The 21297-nt window shown below is 40.9% G+C and overlaps 1 protein-coding gene across 1 annotated transcript in view; it reads right to left on the reverse strand.

Moving 5' to 3' along the window:
- Window positions 1–21297, reverse strand: part of APPL2 (adaptor protein, phosphotyrosine interacting with PH domain and leucine zipper 2) — a 36959-nt gene that overhangs the window by 7853 nt on the left and 7809 nt on the right. Inside the window, exons 3-10 of the mRNA XM_086468382.1 lie at window positions 14717–14776; window positions 14152–14223; window positions 12128–12215; window positions 9969–10010; window positions 9792–9850; window positions 8703–8849; window positions 6375–6457; window positions 474–632 (exon numbers count right to left, since the gene is read on the reverse strand). Coding sequence (XP_086324508.1) covers window positions 474–632; window positions 6375–6457; window positions 8703–8849; window positions 9792–9850; window positions 9969–10010; window positions 12128–12215; window positions 14152–14223; window positions 14717–14776 — 710 coding nt within the window. The remainder of the gene's footprint in view (window positions 1–473; window positions 633–6374; window positions 6458–8702; window positions 8850–9791; window positions 9851–9968; window positions 10011–12127; window positions 12216–14151; window positions 14224–14716; window positions 14777–21297) is intronic.

Raw genomic sequence — 21297 nt, forward strand, 5'->3', positions numbered from 1 at the left:
CAAGTATGGTATACGTTTGAAGTTTTGCACTTGCAGTGTCCATAAATCTTTTATTTATGTAAAGGAGGTCATTTATGAAAGCCTCTATTAACTACAAAATAGAGCTGTTTATTTTTGTAAACACTATGTGTCCATTAGCCCTAAGAACTGGGAACAACCTGAACCCAGCCCCATCAGTTTTTAATTTTTAGCCACTTGAAAGCAGGAAATGATCCCTGTAGGTGAATTCAAACAGAAGTAATGTGTTTGAATCTGTTTTCAGGAAAATCGTCTCAAATGCCTCTAGTTCGGTTTAAACTTCTAAAACACATTTCCAAAGATGACAGAGACGCTTAGGAGCTGGAGAGTACAGTTACCACAGTGATTCAAGAGCCTCAGACATCATGACCTGAGGGGTCTTTACAACCTAACCACCCCCAAAATGTAGCAACTAGTCAGCAAATAAACAAACCAGCAGGTAGCAACAGCCTTACTTTCTCAGATTAAGGTAGCCAGCCTTCTGGATGAGATTTCTATTGATAGCGGGGGAAGTTACATCAGAATCTGGGGTGTAAACAGATTCATTAACTGCAATTAAGTCCTGCTGGGATACCCTCATTTTTTCAGCTTCAGCATCCAGCTCTCCCTGTATGCTGGAAAAAGAAACAACACAAGAAAAAACCCAAAGCCATCATTAGACAACTTACACCAGGACAGAGCTAACATCTGTAAGCCAAAATGAACAAAAATAATTGAGATTATGTTGGAGAGTAGTGCAAAGATAAAGTTTATTTTTAGAACAGACTTTAAAGGAAATATAATGCAAGACTACATGTCCAAGGCTTTCTCTAAGGACTAGATAAATCAGTGCAGTTAGGAAAGAATGGAAGGAAAAGGCATACAGTAGGGAACTACTCCCAGAAAATGTCCTCTGAGCCTGAAGAGACAAGCTGTATATGCTCTGAAGGTATTAACAACGGTTTAAGGAAAATATGGCTACCTTTGGCAGACTGGCAGCAAAACCACAGCCAGGATTTCCCCTTGCTCTTTATTTTGAAAGCCCAGACTGAAGATGTTACTCTCGATACGTTTCATACAGTAGCTACGCTTTCTTTTTTTTGCAATTTGTACTAAATGAAGTTATCTTCTTTCCCCAAACAGTACAGAGAGATAACGATCAGAATTATGAGATGGTTTTGTAATACTGAAATGAGCACATGTGAAATGCTTAAGTGTTGAGAGTGAAGTTTAGTTTTTGAGGGAGACAGCTTCTAAAACCAATGGTTGTACGCATTTACACTGGTGAACATACACAGGTGTTGCCCTAGTCTAGCAGCACAATTGAAAGTAGGTGTTACTACAGTATCTCCTGGCTTCCACAGAGCTTCGTCTATTTTTCTGAATTCATGGCAAACTTACTGTTGAAAATCTGTGGCTAGTTAATACATGGTCTCATGGCGGGAATTCCTAACTGTGTAACATGCAGGAATTCCCGCCATGAGACCACCTATTAACTGGTCATGGATTTTCCACAGGAAGTTTTCCATGAATTCAGAACAACACAATAACAAAATCTATAGCTCAAGTCTCATTTTAGCTTTAATTTTTGTTTATAATACTGTCTTCCACTTCGGTGCGTTTCAGAAAACATCTTTGGTGCAGGCTGGCAAAACTGAGCTCTTTTTGAACACATCTGTAAAAATCCGGTTTGCTGAAAGTGGTAACTGTGAAGGGATATCTGAGGGCAAAACCTAACGCAGAAAGTAAGCGATAATTCATTGCAGAAGCACCACACAGATACATACTGCAGTGCTGAAAGTCTAAGCATTCATAATCTTCCTGTAAGACACATTTGGCCCAAAGGGTGAAACAGAGCAGCCATTTTACTGGAACAAGCAAGCACAGAGGTCAGAGTCATCATCATACGCCAGGGAAATACCTTCATCATTTTTTTTTTTTTCATCTCTACTATCAGGCAATCACTAGGAGCCACTTAATATTCAGTTTCCCACAGACCGCTTGACAGTCTCATCACACCGATAAACCTGCCTTGTTTCCACCAACCTTAGTAAGTGTCTCACTTGCAGACTCTTCCGATCAATACAACGGGCATAATCAGAAAGCAACTAAAGGCCTGCCATTTTGAAAATGTGACTTAATTAATACAATAATTAAAAAAAACCCTATTAGATAAACTACACATAAAAAGGCTTAGATCTCCATGTCAGATGCAAGCACTATTTGGTGCATCTGTGGACAAGGAAGTAGAAAACGGTTTTAGACCACCTGTTTGCACTGCCCTTCTGTGAACCTGAGGTCTGGCTACAGGTCTGTGAACTGAGGTCCGGTGGGAGCTGGCTAACGCCCCTGCAAGGCTGGTCTCTGTCATCTTCAAAAGTTCACTGCAGTCAGAGGAGGTTCCTAATGACTGAAAAAAAAAGCAAGGGTCACACCTGCCTTTGAGACAGGCAAGAAAAACAATCTGGGGAACTACAAGCCAGTCAGCCATACCTCAGCCCTTGGGAAAGTTACGGAGCAAATTCTCCAGCCATTTCCAAACACATAAAGGACAAGGCGGCAACTGGGAACAGCCAGCCCAGATTTACCAAGGGCAAATGATGCCTGACCATCCTGATCGCCTTCTGCGATGCAATGACTAGCTTGGTGGACAGGAGAAAAGTGGTGGATGCTTGACTTTAGCAGGACCTTTCACATGGTCTCCCATCGTATCCTCATAGCCAAACTGGTGAAAAACAAACGGGAGGACCACAAGATGCGTAGAAAACATGGCTGGACTACTGAGCTCAAAGGGTTGTAATTGGCAAGACAAAGCCCAACTGGTACCGAGCTATTGGTGATATTCCTCATGGGTCAACACAGAGGCTCACAGGTTTACAGTGTTGAGTAAGAGCTGGGCAACCCATAGGAGCATATGACACCAAACTGGGAAGACTGATTGACAGATATGGTAGAGTGGAGGGCTCCTGTTCAGAGGGACCTTCGCATGCTGTAGAAATGGGCAGACAGGAACCTTGTGAAATTCAGCAAAGACAAAAAGAAAGTCCTGCCTGGGATGGAATAACTCCATGCAATGTAAAGGATCGGAGGCATTTGGATAGAAAGCAACCAACCTTCAGCAAAGGACCTGGGAGTCCTAGAGGACAAGCTGAACATGAGCCAGCACTGTGCCCTGGCGGCAAAAAAAGGACAGTCACATCCCGGGCTGCACGCACGGGAGTATAACCAGTGGGTCAAAAGGAATCAATCATTCCTGTCTGTTCAAGCCTTGTGAGACTCCAACACAGGAGTACTGTGTCTAGTTTTGGTGCCCCAGTACACAGAAGACAGAAACAAAGCCAAGTCAAGAGCCACAGAATGGCTAGGGGGCCAGAACATGTGACATGAGAAGAATCTGTGAGAATTGTTTTTCAGCCTCATGAAACGAAGGCTAAGGAGGGGATCTTACTGCTAGCTTAACTACCTGATGGGAGGGTATACAGCAGGTGGAGCTAGACCCTTCTTGGAGGTGTGAAGTGACAGGATGAGAGACAACCGACACAAGCTGTAACCAGATACTGTGTGTGCGCCACGTGAGAGAGGCAGAGATGCTCAGAATTTGACTGGACACATTGCTGAGCATTCTGCTTTAACTGACCCTGCTCTCAGACGGAGAGCAGACCAGATGACCTCTCGAGGTCCATACTGCAGCGGCTGTTCTTTGACTTTTGGAGAAACAATACTAACAAATATTTGATTTCTTTCTTAAATTTGTCCAAACTTGAGGAGTTATTAACCATATTCAGGCTACTAGGAAAACTCATGGGATGGGAACATAAGAATCCTCGTCATTGCGTACCTTAGAAAGCCATCAATACCTGAACCAATGCAATAAGCAATTTTCTCCCTACTTCCTGCCCGAGTGGTTAAACCTTTTGAAGAAGATGAGCACATAACACAGGCTGTACGCAGCAGGACCAGAGATCCATGAAGTCCACTGTTTCTGACAGTGGCAAAAAGCCTGTGGAAAAGTACAAGGCAAGTATGTATGATTCTTCTCCTCCCGTCTTTTGTAGAAGTTGGTGATAGCCTGTAACTGTTGAAGCAATCTAGAGACACAGCGCTGCACTTAAGTCAGTATCTGACTGACCAGACGAAGAGTCACTCTTGCATCATGGTGTTAAGTCTGTTTCATGTCAGCTTATTTCCAGCTTTTCCACATCTTCAGAAAGCTGAGACTTCCTAAGCTCCCACATCACCTCCAAAATGAGACCAGCTGTGTGCATCTTGCCACCCAGCCAAGTCATATGAGAGGCTGAGTTAAAAAGGCTGAGTAGTACCATCAGATCTGAAGTAAATTACACCATATTTTGCCAGCTAGTGCTTTTCCATATTATCATTAAATGCCAGAATAAGAATTATTTAAATTCCATTTTGAAATAAAATGGAACAGTGCTGTGAGTTTTTATGTACGTGCCACTTCAATGAATCTTTTGATCAGTCATTTCTGTTGCACCACAAATTGCTTCTGACAAAACTGCCCTGGCATCTTCATGGTTCCCAAGACTGGATTCCTCTTCCTAAGGCATGCTTCTCCTACCTCTGAGGTAGAAAGGAGAGAAAAGCTGACAATTCTGAAGTTATATTCATTTTTGGCAATTAGATCAATTGGTTACTGAGAATACTTTAATGATCTGTCTTCTCATGTCTTTTTACACTGTTAGCAATATTTAAAAGAATTTTAATTTATACAATAAATATGAAGACTCAGTTTCACCATCAGCTTAAACAGATGCAAGACTACATCGCTGCTGAAATTCTGTAGCTGCACAATGGGTCTCATCGGCTTGTTGCTCCAAGAAAACAAATCTGACAAACAAAAAGCTTTTAGCTTGATTAGCAAGCAGATCTGACTCACTGAGGCCTTGTGATCCCCAGCACTAAAGAAGGAAAGGAGTGGGCAGCACGGTTTTCAGTGGCTGTGTAATCTTAAGTCATGAAACCATGTCCTTTGTCAGTAATTGCTAAGCTGCACAGTGTCATTCAGAATTTTGCAAGCTTCTCTTCTGGCTTTTCCAAAGACGTCACACCCCTGTGCTAGTTACATTTGAGTTGTACTTTCAAGCTTTGCTGTGTGACAAGACTCAAAACACAAAAACCAGACTCGGCAAAACAACTGAGCAGCCTATTTTTGCTTCCATTTACTACTGTGCACTATCCAGAATTCAAATCCATCAGACTTTGGAAAACAAGGGCTTATTCTAGGGTGAGGATCCAGTGGCAGGATCCTCACTGTGCCTGTATGACACAAGCAAGACACTCTAGCCTTACCAAATAAAGGGCACTATTTCAAGGGAGTTTAAAATCTGTACTCCAGCCTGTACAAATGCTGTGTAGACAGCAGAGGGATTTTTTTCAGAAGCGAGTGTGAAAAGATATACAAGTAAATATAAAGGTACAGGAAGTAAAGAATCATTTAGTGAAAGAATCTACTATACAGGGCAATTACTTATAACGCTGTTCTCAAATTAACAAGTATGCATTATTTAAAATGCCACCAGAGTCAGAATAAGTAATGATTTGGCTACAGTCCGATATGAAGGGTATGAAGCAACAAAGTGATGGGCTCAGTCTAGTGTTCCAGCTGATTTAAAATACATGATTAATGTTCTCTCTAGTATCATTACATTTTAAATGTAAAGTTTACATTTACAGGGACTTAATTATAAAGAAATTGTCAACCACCATCACCAGTAGAGGACAGGGGTAGGGGGAGGGTGTAAGAAAAATAATCACAGAATTAGGAGTACAAAAGTGCGGCGATTTATTGAAATAAGGACTTAGCCAAAGCACATTGAACTCAGTGGACTGATACAGCCTATACTGGATGCAATCAATATGCTCTCCAGGGCGAGGAGTTTTGTTTGCCTTGTGAAACTACAACATCAAACACTACAGGCTCTAAATCCTTATTTGAGAGGTTAATGGGTTATTGTTACAGTATTACAGAAGACCCAGCAAGTATAAATACCTCTAATTCAGAATGCACTTTCGCTCTATTATTTTAATTCTGTTCATGCATTCCAAGCCCAAATTCCATGCTTTTGTGGTCCCATGAAGAGACACAGTGATGCAAGAAAGCATGTGAACACTTTACAGTTCCTGACTACGCTGTAAAAACACCCTCTGCAGTGCACTGACAGCACTTCCCTTTACATGCACAAACACACCTCCTTTCCACCTGCTGCCTTAACAAAATGTGCCCAACAATGCAATACAAGCATGGAAGGAATCTCCTAAGAAAGAAACAGAGGCGCTCTCTGCTACGTGCTGCAGGCTAGAGCGCTATTCTTCAGAATTCAATGGGATGACAAAAGGAAACAGAAGTATTGCGTTACCTTTGAACCATGTCTGAAACGGATGACAAAAAGCCGTCCATTCTTTTGGAAAACATCTCGGCTCCTTTCTTAAAAAAGTTGATCTGAAAACCACAAAAATACGGACACTGGAAGTTATCTTGGCTTTGGCAGACAAACAACAGATTGTGGGGTGTGTGCTAACAGCGATCCCATTATGACACACTTTGGGCTGATGAAATACATGGTTAAAACAGCTATGTTGCCTTTCCTTCTATTTCTCACTTTTGCAACTTTCCACCCTTTTACACACACATGAGCTACTGGCTGCTGACAGGTATGTTTCCAATGAACTTGCTAAATGACCGAAATAAGGGAAAAAGTAGCCTTCTCCCATACTAGCACTGTGCAGAATTGGGTCTAGTGGTGTTACAAGCCACTGGATGCAATGCTACCAGATCAAAAGGAATGGGACATAAATCACCCATCAGATTCAGTAGTCCAATCTGGAGTGCCAACTCCAACCTGGAAATTTTTAAACTGCTATGGCGCAGCCAGCCAGGAAAGCAAAGTGCAGCTGTGCTAGCAGAAGCCAGCAGGGCAATCAGATTTACCATGGATTTTTTTCTACTGAAGGAGCTAAAAAAAGCTACTAAGGCCAAAGTGCACATTTTGTGACAGAGGATGAATTCACTTAGCTGGTATGGCTCAGCAGGCATGCAACAGCAGCAAAACACTCAGTGTAGACTTGGCCTTGGATTAACTGCTGTGGGGCACACAGTCATCGTTAGGACCTACTGGCAACTGTGCGAAACATGGATGTGGCTAGTACGTGTGTGCAAATTCATTAGCTTTTTTTTTTTTTTTTAAAAAATAGTGAACTACTCTGGAAAGATGTAAAGACAAATTCTTGGCTGTTAAACAGTTTATTAGCAATTTCATTCCATTTTACTTGCGATTCCACTCCTTTTCCCTAACCTTGGGATGTGGGATTCCTCTAACCAGTGACTCAGATTTCTGCAACCATGTTCTTGACTACAGACTCCCTTTACAGACAAAGGAGAGAAAGCACACCTCTTAAAGAATGATTCACCTATTCTATTTCAGAAGCGTACTCCAGGAGGGAAGAGCTCTCAATTCCGCTGATGATAGACTGACATGCCTAGCTTAGATGCTGATGTCAGTTTTCAGTCAAGTAAACCCCGTATTAGCCACTGCTTCTTCCAAAAATTCTTTAAGACCTGCTCATTCGTTGGAAACGTGAAATATGAGACACGTGTTTTGAGCAACTAACAGGAAAAATATATACTTGGGCTGAAGGGTGGTTCACAGTATTTAAGCATCAATATCAACTGGCTTCTGGCTACTCAGTCATTCCCACGACAACCTAAGACTTTCCTGTATAAAGCACTGAGATATGGCAGTTTTGCCAGGTAAAATATGGGGAAAGAAAGATCTGTTTGGCTTCCAGTAAAGGAAACCAATGCAGTTCCTTCACTTAGCATAATTACAGCCAAGAAGCAGTGTGAACTCCTGTGGTGGGAAAAGTGACTGAATTCTCATTTATTACCTACTTTATATGGGGCACATGATCTGCAAAAGACACAGGACAATGGGGATGATGATCCATACTACAGTCTCAAACAGAGCACTGCATCTATTGTTTCTGTTTTCACCACCCAATTCTCATTTTCCCAACGCTTTCTGTCATCAATGTTGTAGCAAAATAGACCCTTAAAATGGGCGGTAATGAGAACCAAGTGCTGTGAAAATACTAGTTCGTTGATCGTCCTGACATCCTGGAGAGTCAGATTATCAGTATTACTACTGCACTTTACAGACTTGAGAAATGCTCTATCAAATTGTTGGCAGAATGAAGACTAGAAAGAGGATTTGCCAGCCTTATGCTCAACCTACTCCACTGTTCTGTCCTTCCAGTTCTCCAGTGCATGCTCTGTTCCCTATCGTGTACGCTCCTCATCAGTATGCTGAACATTATGTGCCAGGAAGGGAACTGCTACATAGGAGAGTTTGTGCAGACAGAGTAAACAGTGGAAGCAAATGCTGCTGCACTGATAGCTTAGCTGTGAAAAAACTAACCCCGGGCTGCTTTTGCATACAAATGTATCGGATTTTTTTTTTTCCATTGGTGTCTTTCCTGAACATTCAACTCTCTGCCCCAAACAAAATCAGTTGTTAGAATCTAGGCAAGCTGCACAAAAGTTCCCCCCCCGCCCCGTTACCTTTTGTCAGTTCTCAAAAAAAAAAAAAAAAAAAAAAAAAAATCCAGAGCTACAATGTTTTACTTTTCCCAGGGACATGTCTAAGTGATATAGATATATAGATACTTACTATATAAAGTGTCCATACCTGTCCTCGTGTATATCCTAGCATAGGTTCCATCATTGCCACTCTCTTCCTGTACTGCAGAGCATTCAGGGCACAGTAATATTGCAGAGATGAAAGGTGCTGCTTTCTTCTTGCATTTGCCACTTCTTTTGCCACTTCTGCTTTCAGCTGAGTAAAAATTGATAAAGAGGTTGACAAAGTGTCACTGTGCATATGGATATATTTACTGATTATCTTCAAGTTATCTTTAAACAACTCTCACTACACAACTTCTCCACACTAAAATGAAAAAAGCAAATCCAAAACCCAGAGCAAGTACATCAAGCCCTTCTCTGGCAACATACTTAAGCATTTGGGGACTCCCTGTGACTATAAACTACATAACTACCACAATTAAAATTCTGGATCTGATCTCAGTGCAAGAAATTCATTTGCAGCTGAGATCACAACACAAGCCTCCAAGAGCAGAATTCAGAGATGAATAATTCACAATGAGCTGCATCACATTCTGTTCTGTAATGCATCTCCTTTAAAGGACCATCCCGTAGAACGGATGCACTCTTAGGATAGGGCCAATCTCACCTTTTTGGCATACAGAGATATGTTTTGGAACAGTGAGCAACAAAGAAATGTAAAACAATACCACCAACAGAGTTATGTGTACTCTAAGTGGAACGACAATCCATACAAAGAAATTTAGCAGGAAGGTAGGCACAAAAAAATGTAATGCTTTACGAACAGCAGACACAAGGCTTCATGACAGTTCACAATGAATTGCAGCCAGTGATACAGCATCATCATATTAGCTGTACAACAGCAGGCCTACACAAATCTATTTATAACCGCTTGGATTGTCTCTGTCTGAAGAGCTCCCCTAGATCTGAAGGGCTCTAGTTCAGCACAATACTTGATCACTTGCCTAACTTCGAGAAAACAGGTGTAACTGCTGAACTGATGTTTAAAAGCTTTGTGTCTGCTTGGAAACAAAATTGCAAGTACTCTTGAGCTACTGTGAATTTAACGGATGAACTCTCTGAAGTTCGTAAGTGAACAATGATGCAGACAGAACAGCTGATGACAACTTTTCCTTTTCCCTTTCACGTTAGTTACCTTTTCATTTTCTTTCCTTTTCGGTAACCTGCTATACTTTGCCATGGACACGTCATGTTCTGTAGACAAGGAATATTGGTTTTTTAGAAATGTGATGTGTGTGTGCGTAGATTAAAAATGTCTTCTGTGATATAACAGGTGCACACCATTAGAAACAAACAAAACAGGGAAACATACCATTGCTAGCAAGGCCAAAAAGATCCTTCAACGTGCTTACTTCTGGAAAAGAGAAATCAAACGTTCAAAGTAAAACCAGCTGTAAACACTGTTCAAGTGAGAGCATTTATGGCACATTTAATGCCTAAGTCACTCCAATCCTTTCAAAGCAGAGGTGCATAGTTTGTGCCTGTGTTGAAAATGATAAACCAGATCAGCTGCTGGATAAATTAATAGGCAGGCAGCAAATTATGAGTCAAGTGAGTTTACCTGATTGAGCAAGTTATCACTATGAAAAAGATTCCTTATCTGCCTGTGTAATTTACCCAAAGAAGCATCATTTCAGGATGCTTGTTATGACAAAAGGCCCACCACTCTCCTAAAAGATCAGCAGTTCTGAACAAGTTCCTGACAATCTTAGGTGATACTGAGAAATCTTAAGTCCCAGAGATACGAACTAAGCCCCTTTCCTGGACATGAATTTTCATCAGTGTGGAACATTGTTTGCTAAGTTTCTCTGTGAAAAGAAATATGTGTCCAACACACCTGACTGCTGGCTGTGATGCTTACAGAACAAACACTGGCCATGAGTTTCTGATGCAGGTAGAAGGAGAAGAAAGTAAACAGGTGACTTCACCACTGTTGGGCACAAGCTACTCTCAGTGTCCATATCAATGGACACTGCAACTGGCAAAACCCTTCTCAAAAAGCTACACAGAAAGCACATTCACCAGAACAGACATCACACAACTGTGAAAAGAATAAGGGGAAATTGTACAATGTCATCATGGTCTCTGTTTATCCGTAACAACCTACACATTAATCAGCTTCATGCTACCTTTTCCTCCCCAGAACACTTCCTCGTGACTCTAGCGCAGAAAGACAGAAATTCTTCCCAGGTGTGACTAACTTGTACCTCGAGGTTGCTACAGTACTCAGTACATACACATGACAAGATCAAAAGTAAAAACAAGAACACAGTTAGGCTTCCTTGTTTAATCCTATGATGAAATGTCAATATGGCCTGGCCTCTACTAAAATGCTGTTCTACAGACTGTGTCAGAGAACAATGGCGGTTGCGATGGATGGGTGGCTAGAACAAAAAAGATTCTGACATCCAGGGAAGCTGAAGAAACTTCATGTTTGCCATGAAGCAGCTGAGGCTTTGGTTGCACGCTTCACTTGCATTTACTTTTTACATCTTCTTTTATGAACCAGGGGACAGAATCCGTAAATATGGGAGCAGAATCACTGTTATCAGTGAAGCCACATTAAAGAGGTGGGAAAGTGGTTACAGAACCAAGATGTTACTATCCAATTCATTACCATTACCAATGTTACCATTCATTAATATAGACACCTTGATGTCTTCACAATTTCAAGCAAGATGCTATGATATAAGGAACCTAAACTAGTTGTCATTTTGCTGTAGTTCTGCCTCCCATCAAAATGATGTCTTTCAAAAGTGCATAAACAGGACAGAGATTAGTGAGATGAGAAGTGGGCTTTTTTAAAAAAAAAAAAGAAGAAAACGCTGCAGTAAAAACTCATGTTTCTGTTGCATGAGTAGGTTAGTGTCCTTGACCTTGAATATGAACTTGCTTCTTTTGAAATTACACCAAATGTTTGCATTATTGCTTTGCTGCCTAAGTAATTAAGCAATAAATTTCCAAGTTCGTGCAATCACGTTATTTGCAACTACCCTTGGATGGCAAGGATTTAAAGAAGACTGATTCTTAAAAGGGAGGGAATATACCATACTGTGAAGTTCAAAAAACATTTTTGCTTGCGCTTTTCAAACAAACCCAAACTTCTGAGGTGAGGTAAGTACCATTTGCAAGCCAGATTCACTGCTAAACTTCCCTTCTTTAGGCGATTATAACACCAATGACTTCAGTGAAATTACACTAGTGTAAAAGCAGAGCGACCCAGCAAAGAACAAAGCTGTGTATTTTCAAACTTGCACCATATGGTGCATAAAATGTTATGTGGTGAACTTGCACTGTTTATGTCTGAGTAAACGCACGCACCTGTCAATGAAATTCTATAGCAGAAAAAAAAAAAACACAAAACTTTTCTGTGAATCACCAAAGAACAAATTATTACGTGGCATTATGTCTCAGTTTATTACAAAATAAGCAAGAAGGAACACATGAGGAAAATTAAAACTTAAAATTTACCTGTGAGATCCTTTTCCCGAAATTGTATTATTGGGAGAACCATTGTATCTGCAAGCTGTTTTGCCAGTTCAGAATGAAGAATATTGAGCTGAAACAGAGAATAGCAGAATTCTCTAAGAAACTGTAAATAAACAAAATAAAAATAAAAGCACTAAGCAGACAAAAAAAAAAAAGAAAAAGGATATAATGTACTTCAATGTACTTCAGTAATTAAAATACATTTCTCAAGATTTCTGAGACAGATGAGGATTTTCCCCTAAATGCTTAATTCCTGCCTGGTGTTTTCCAAGGATTCAAGAACCTTTCAGTTCCCACGTACCATATTATTAGGGCAGTTCATTTGACCATTAATTCTAATGCTTAACCCAACAGGATTTAATCCATAATTAGCCTTTATTAACCAGTTTTTGTTAGTCTCTGCACCACACAGTTACAGTCCCACTACCATGACTTGAATCTCTTTGCATTCATGAGGGTTACCCAGGACACAATCACAACAGGGGGCAACCACAAGGAAAGGTCCCATTCAAATATTTTTACCTTCAGAGCAGTTTCCTGTTCCTGTCTTTGTAAGAGTTTCTCTAAAATTCAGCACATCAAGACACATTTTAAAGCACTCGTGTGACGCTGTTTAGGATAAAGGCAAGGCTCTTGTGTCAGCAGTGGCATGCTAAGAGTATTAGAGGGGTTCAGGCAGGACAACTATCGATCACACTGTTAGAGCACCTGGTACTATGAGCCAGGAGTGTGCGACAGGCTGACATGATATTCTGCCTGCTTGCTCACAGCATACTGGAGGTCTCTAGGTGGGGTTATGCAGGTGATGAAGTCAGTATTTCCCACTAGACAACACAGAACTAAACAAGGGCAATTCAATGCCTGTAGAGCAGCCAACTAAGAAACAGGTACAGCGGGTGGCTAACATACAGAAAAGGACGCTGAGGAATGGAGCAGGTTCTTGTGAGGGAAAATGTGACCGACGCACTGAACAGAGAGGCTCTCAGCTTTCTGCTCCCAAACGGAATGGTTCTTTTGTACCCAAGAAGGAGAAAGTTCTTGTTTTGACTTATTCGTAGTTCACACACAAGTACAAGACTTGTGACAAGAATTGCTCCTTTCACATATCCCCTGAGAGCACCCATGCAGCAGGAGAAGCCCAAGGGAAAACTTAACCTTTGGGATTCCTCTCACTGTATTGTTAAGAGTTATCCATGGGCTCTAAAATTTTTAACTTATTTTTTGCCCCACAACTCTATCTCCTCTCCTCTGCCAAACAGCAGACCTCAATACAGCCTTTTGCCTTCTTAACGAAGTTGAAAGTAGACTAACAAGATGAACAACACTTTTCTGCCGGCACAGCCCTGCTCACAACAGGAACAGTGATGTGACAAATGATACTTAAGCAATAAGGGCCTAGATACTAAGATGCTATTGAAATGTTATATGGGCAGGTCTAACAAAAGCATTTAGAAAGACTCCCAGTACTTAGCAGCAACCTACAGGGAGCAGAAGTGTTCAGCACACACAGCTGTAGCGCCTAACCTGCCTTCAGCAGCCATTTCTGCAGCCTCCCCGAGACACCTCTGGATTCTGCATGTTCTCACAGCAACTCAACTGCAACTTCACTAATTCACACAGCTGCCCCGCATCCATCCCTGGCAAGTTTTGGCTCAAACTGCAGTGTTCAAAGCTAAAAAATGTAAATGTCCTTTTTAAATGGGATTAAATAAAAAATGGCTCCAGCCTAGATGACACATCCTGTTTCAGTCTCTTTTCTAATTCCCCTATTTAGGAAGTTCAGCTTTGCTCTGAGGACAGCATGTGGGACAAAGCCACAGAAACAGCTCTAACCATTATGAAAGGGTGATATTATACTTCTTTATCCCCAATTAAATGATTCTATAAAACCCAGGCACAATCTAGCTTTCAGCAGAAAGGCTCGGAATCAAAAGGACAAAGACCAAAAGAAAAAAACCCACATATATTCTACATTGTAAAAACAGAATCTTGGCAATTCAAATTACCTCATCCACAACTTTGGAAAAGTAATGAAGGGTGGATATCACTTCTTCATCTCCTTTACCCAAGGCAAAATGCTGAAAATAGAAACACACATTTGGTCTGTAAATCAGTAAAGGTGAGTATAAAATACAACACGTGTTGTACTACAAAGGTAATGCATACTCCTACAAAATGCAGCAAACAATAAAGCTAAATGGAAAACCAGTAACTCATTAATACAGATTCTTTTACCCTGTTCCTCTTGTTTTAAATGAATGGATTTTGGATAACATATAAACTAATGCTTATTATACTCATTGTAAAGTCACAGTCATACAATAGGAACAAACGAGTTCGCATCTTCATAAATTTATTTATTAACTCACATTTTGCACTTTTTTTTTTTTTTTTTTTAAGATTCTCAGAAACGACCTAACTCCCTTGAACATCCTGGGGAATTTTACAACAGCCTCACATGAAACCAAGTAAAGCAAGTGCCTGAAGCACTTCTGGAAACCACACTATTTACACAGACTTCTTCACAAGTGCTGAGGCTGAAAAGAAATCAAGGTCATACTTTGAACATACCTGCTTTTCATAGGCAAGGAGCTGCTTCGAAAGCTGCTGTGTGGCAAGACACATCTCATTCTAGAAACAAAAGTGACATATTATTAGAAATAATGGAAGGTCTTTAGCTCAGCTCTTGCTACTACTTTGTTGTCAGCTTCTTGCCTGAATCTAAACTACTTACACAAACATTCAGTTGTATGTAAACACTAGTCCCAAAATACCTGCATAGACAAGCAGCAATAACAGGTATGCTTCAGACCTAATCAACACACAGTTTCAGTTTAACTACTTTGAATAGAGGTAGGATTTGGTGTTTAATTTGGGGTTTGGGTTTCCCCCCACCCCCTAAAATAACAAAACTAGAACAATCTTAAACATGTAAGCTGTCATACCAGCATAAGAATGTTTCACATTGCTTAATCACCTTTTCCCAAAATCTACAGCAATAAAGAGAACCAGTAGATGTGCCTTCATGTAATGCATTCATGCCCAGGGAATGTACTGATGTAATTACAGTGTTTTAAGTTGATACAGGAGTATAAAACACCATGTAGTTCTGTATTCTCATGGCTAAACTGGCCAACGAAAGTACACACATCCTCAAGATGTGCTTAAACAAAGCAAGATTTTTAGGGAGGGCATATAATTTTGCTTGGCAGCTGGAGGAAAAAAAAAGAAAAAAAGAAAAAAAAAAAAAAAAAAGACAAGCATTGGATATGTCAATCTTTAATCACTGTTTTCCTAACATCAGTATATCAACTCTTCTGTCCCTGATTTGTTAACAATGACTTAAAACTGGAATAAAAGGAAAAGGGGAAGGGGGAAACTAGGATCTGTCTTAATCCCTGTCAGATCCTTCTCTTCCTCAGTAATGCAGAAAACTAGTAACTTTCAATTTAATTTTAAATCTTATCATAATCTATTCCTCTCTCCAAACACATAAGGCCATAGAGAGTTTGCAAAACTCAGAGCAATCTCTGAACTGCTTTAATAGCACCCTTTATGCTGCAGCTGGTACAGAAAACCATTAAAACTGGGACAGAGTTTGTGTGCTCTCTTATTGTCCCTTGTCATCCTCAGCAAGCAGAGCATGGCACTGTCAACTATCTAGGCCAGAAATTCCGAAACATCCTTTGCTTTGGCTTGATGCCACCACCTCTGACATACTGCATTACAGCCTGGTGCTTCTGCACCACCCTGGCACGCCAGGAAGGAGGGTTAATATGGACAGCAAGGCCCAAACACTCAGCCAGAGCCTTAAGTGCGCCCAGATGCTCTGAAAGAACCAAGATACATAGCCACAGCAGCTGTAGGGGAGTGCATGGCAGGAAAAGATGAGTGAGCTAATCCTGACCAATTTAAAACACTACGGTGATAATACTTACAGGTGGTGGAGATGGGAGAGCGGAGGCCTCCTGAGGTACAAAACAAGGGCTCAGAACTGAGTTAATCTGGGTCCAAACTCAGATCATGTGCACCCCATGACTATTCTCACCTCACAGTGATGGATTAGTCTTGTTTCTTGCATCAAGACCAATTAGTAATGAGCATTACACTTTCATTAAATAATAATGCCAAGGATTCATGTAAGATTTGCAGGTTGGTTATGCAGACTGTGTAGTTTTTAATATGAAAAGGCTTTATGCAAACACTCGGCATTTAAGTATTTCCCAAGCCAGTGGATGGAAAACGATGTTGTACCTTATAATAAATCAAGAAACGTTGCTAAGAGCTCAGGGAAGCTTAGGAATGAGCCTTAACTATCTGCACTCAGGATGTAAGAACACCTGAGACTTTGCCACCTTCAAAGTGGAAGCTAGCAAGCCATGACTTGATGACCAGAAGGACGAGACTCCTTCTATGCGGACTGACGACATTAAAAGGGTTTGTCTGTCTGTATGCATGTGTCCAAAGATTAATTTAAGATTACAAAAAGAAGCAGAAGTTCTCAGACCTAGGATCTTTTTGATAAACACAACCTCAAAGATAGAGCTGAGTAAGAACTGCAAGAAGACTAAGTCCTCACACAGCAACTGTGATGCCATCTGCCAGTGGTACAGCTGGGTCAGGGTGATAGAAACCTTTTGAAATAAACTGAGTGTTAGAAACATGCCTCTTTTTTTTCTCTTTTTGTTTCAGTTCACTGGTTCCTGCGAAGTCTGCGACTGTGTGGTCTGTTCTGAATTTGGAAAATAAATGCTTCTGGCTCAAATTTGCTAACACTAAAGGAGGCCTCAGAATAATGTGCTGACACCAAAGGCATCCTATCACTTTGTCTTAGCCATCCTCAAAGCTTCTACCAGTTTGGTTTTTGAAGGCTACCAGATCCTCAACTTCCTCACCCAATAGCCAAAGAGTAACAAAGAGCATCATTACTTAACTGTGTGGGACAGCTTGAGGATGGGCAATGCAGAGAGGTGTGTGGAAGAAGCATCTTCCAGTGATCACCACTCCCCAGGGGCAATTTCCAGTATGTGACAGGATAATGGGGGAATACATAAACCCTGAGGGTCTCAAAGGATTTTAAGTTAACAACATCATATCAAGTATATGATCAGATGACAACAGTCACATACAGACCCGAAGCAGACATTCATGGCATGTTACACCAGATACAGCACAAATTGATGGAAGGGCCCAACATAAAATTTACTTCGGGATTTTGGGACAACAGTTCCACACATCACTGATATCCCATTGATGCCAGCAGGTCACATTTTTCATTTATAGGCTCGGTTCTTTGTGTCAGAACACCACAGACAAACTTGTTACTCAGTCACTGCCCAGGTGGAAGAGTTAATCCTGGGTCCTTCATCCTCTCTCCCAGCATCTGCCAGACTTTGTTCCCATTAGAGGTGCAAAATCATTCATTATAACACTAGGAAAAAAAAAACAACGCACAAACAAAAAACCCAACAACCAAACACACACCACCCCCCCCAAACACTTGTAAACAAATCAAATTAAGCTAACAAATTGAAACATGGCCACATTGCATAAGGAACAGGAAGCAGGCAAAGTGCTCTGCTGACCTAGTGGTAATACTGCATTGCTAAGCACACTAATCTGGGAAAGTTTGGTTTAATCCTCCTCCTATTTCTTCCTAATCAGCCTTCTACCCCCCCTCCCCCGGTACTAATCAGTCTCAAGACTTAAAAGTTATTTGCATTGCTTCAACTGACAGATCCACTAAATCCAGGCAAATTACTTTTAACAGGTTTTAATCTATTTCCAAGACATTTTCCCATGGAATACAGCAACATTCACTTCTTTCATCCTGAAGTGACTGAAATCCAGTACACCACAGCAAAAGAAAAGCTACTATACAACCCTGACTGCCTGCTCACATCTCTTCCACATTACTCTGACGCTTCAGAACTCATCATGCATTTCTGGAGTGCTATTGATGAGATGATGTGTTAGGCAGAAACCCAACAAAATCCTGAACAGAAATCCAAGTATTCTAAATTAAGGCAAAATTAACCAGTACTGGATCTTGCAAATACAGTAATTTTCGTTAGATTATTTTACTTAGTAGGGAAAATATCATTGCAGCATTAAAAGAAAGGACTGTATGCAAACAGGTATCAAGCAGTCAGTTATGCCTCCTTGTAGTACTCAAATCTCCAGATTCTGCTTAGTGCAATGTTAATTTGCTTCCAGGCATGGTGACAACTCCAACTTCTTAGGCAGTATTAAAAACAACTCCCATGGCTTTGTAAATACATTAGTTCTCATGTGATAATGCTCTGCTGACCTGTTAGCAGCAGACGGTAAATATGCCTCAGGAAGCGCAGAGGTATACGATGCAAACTTATAATGAATATGGAACAACAAAATATATGGTATTTCACAGAAGTCAGTGCTGACAACTGACTTCTGACAAGTTATTGCAAACGTTTGTCCCACCTAATACTCTATTGAAGCTTCTCTATGTGGAACTGAAAGTTTACAAAACACTAACTTAAACTTCATTGTTTCAAAAAGTTTTTGGGAAAAAAAGTCTCATCTTTTGAAAAGGCAATACAAACAAAAAAAAGCAATTAAAACTTTATCAGTGCTTACTTGTTAGTTTAGCAAGAACTAATTTAAGAATCCCAAACACTTGGGGTTAGCTATGCAACGTAATAAATATGAAAATCTATGCATACCCTAAAGAGCATGACACCTGAGTTATAGCCTAGTGAAGTCAATACACAGGAAGATGAAAGAAGCAGCACTGTTAAACGTAGACATGAGGTGTCATGAATCTGGGGAGAGAAGTACCACTGGTATAAAGCACTACCTAAAATAGTCCTGGACAGATAGAAGGTGTCCTGATATCCATGTAATGTGATATGTATAACCCAAGGTTATTCCATAATTGTCAAAGAGTTTCCTTAAGAGTCTGGACATAAAAAGGCAGTGAGCCCCAGAGGCTGTTGCTGCTTTGCTCATGTGACTCTGGAATCACAAGACAACGGCTCAAGAGACGCAGATGCTGAACAGAATTACACTTCACAATTTCCATGCTGTTCTCCCTCTGTATATATTGATAAAAGCAACATGAGTTTCTTTTTATTCCTCTTCTGTCATCACTCCTTTTAGTATCTAGACAGATTTGTCAGGAATAATGACATGAAACCTCTTTCCAATGACAAAATACTGCATCTTACGTTCCTCTAATCTGCTTAACTGTTTATTCCTTCTAATAGTCAGTAGACACACAACAGTCTCCTGAGTTTCTAAATGGCATTTTGTTTCAAGTGAAGATCCCAGGTGAGCCCTTTCTACAGTATGATGAACTGGAGATGACAGTAAAGGTCTGAAAATAATTTACTATGGCAGTAGGAAGTCAGGAATGTAAACTGGGCACACTTCGCTCATACGACACTGCAAGAGCCTCAGCATGCAGCTTAAGTAAATTAAGTTTTCTAACACTCCCTGCCTTGCTGCATCACATGTTGCTCAGGTAATAAAATGTCCAGAATGATGAATACAACATTCACAAAAATCAGACAGCAGTAGTGCCAGATGCACCACCAGGGCTTGCTTTCAAGGAGGAAGAAATACAAGAATAAACTCTGTAAGGAAGATTTCCTCTGTAAGACCACTAACATGGTAAGTACTTCAGGATACCACAGCACAGACTGGAGAACTACAGCAGGAAGTACAGAATGTACTCACACGGATGTGGTTTATTTGATGAAGAAATATAAAAATGCTTCACTATATTTACACACGTGGGCTTGCCGGATCAACCAAACCTCACTCCTTGAGCATGGCTCATACATTTGGTTCCTGTGACTTCTCCTTAATCACAGCATCATACGCTGCATCTGCCCTGTAGCATCACAGTCTCTTTTTCCCTAAAGAACTCCGTGTGTGAAATAGAGTCACCACTCCATCACATAGAATCACAGAGTCATTAAGGTTGGAAAAGACCTCCAAGATCATCAAGTCCAACTGTCAACCCAACATCCCCACACCCACTACACCATGTCCCAAAGTGCCACATCTACATGTTTTCTCCAGGGATGGTGACTTCACCACTTCCCTGGGCAGCCTGTTCCAATGTTTGACCATCCGGCATGGGCGCCCAAAGAGGGGAGAGCACTGTCCCGATCCTGCACAGCAACCAGGGGCTTGTCACGCACTGAGGGCCTTGCACCCAAAGGCAATCTGCTAGCAGTACATCACTCAGCTGCAGCCCAGTGTTATCGGCCCTTCCACATCAAGTGGCTCCAGATGCCTAGGCAGGTATCCACTGCTACACCCTGCAACGCCTCCACCCTGAGAGAGGATGCTCAGATCTCTCCTTCCACTCTTGGAACAAAAGCAGTTTCAAGTCATTTCAAAGGTCCATCTACATCATTCACTGAAGCCCACCCCAACAACTGCCCTACTGTCATTAGAAAAGTTAAAGCCATGCAAAGTGAAGTCCTGCTTGAATACATGTAAGTCTGAAAAGTTAAGTCCCCAGCACCTAGCAGAAATCTGTAGCTTAAAAAATGGGACACACACACACACATGCAGGGGGAATGGAAGGTTCAAAAAGATTCCTACTTTCCAGTGTTTTAAAAAGCTCTGGGCACATATTTCTCTTTCTCACATTCTTTTCAAATGCACTGATCCAAGTGTTTAGAGCAGCTTGAGCTGTCAATTTACAAGCTTACTGCTGCTCTGCACACAAAGGAGTGTTTTGGGACAAATATACACATATATCCACATGGATAATTAACAGCATGCAGTTGGTACTAATTGCTACTCCCCTGCGACTTTGCACTGCATCCATTCACAACCATCAACTATTGTTATTGATCACAAGCTACAGTGGTTTGAATTACATGAAAATCTGAGTTTTCATCACAAGAAACACCAAACTTCTAGCAAACTACTCCAGAAAATCTTGAAAATATGGTTGAGACATCTGGGAAATTTTAAAGTTCAGAATGTAGATAGGAAGAAAACAAGAGTAACTTTGTTTTAAACTGTCATAACTGTTTTGAGGGGGCATAAACCACAATTTTCCAATGCTGGTACAACCCACTGCTGTTTTGTCTGACTGCCATGACTGATTCCACCCATTTTTATGGTCATTCCTTCAAAGTAGGTCAGTA

Source organism: Leptosomus discolor, chromosome 1 (assembly GCF_034619465.1).
Source record: "Leptosomus discolor isolate bLepDis1 chromosome 1, bLepDis1.hap2, whole genome shotgun sequence".
NCBI classification, from domain to species: Eukaryota; Metazoa; Chordata; class Aves; order Leptosomiformes; family Leptosomidae; genus Leptosomus; species Leptosomus discolor.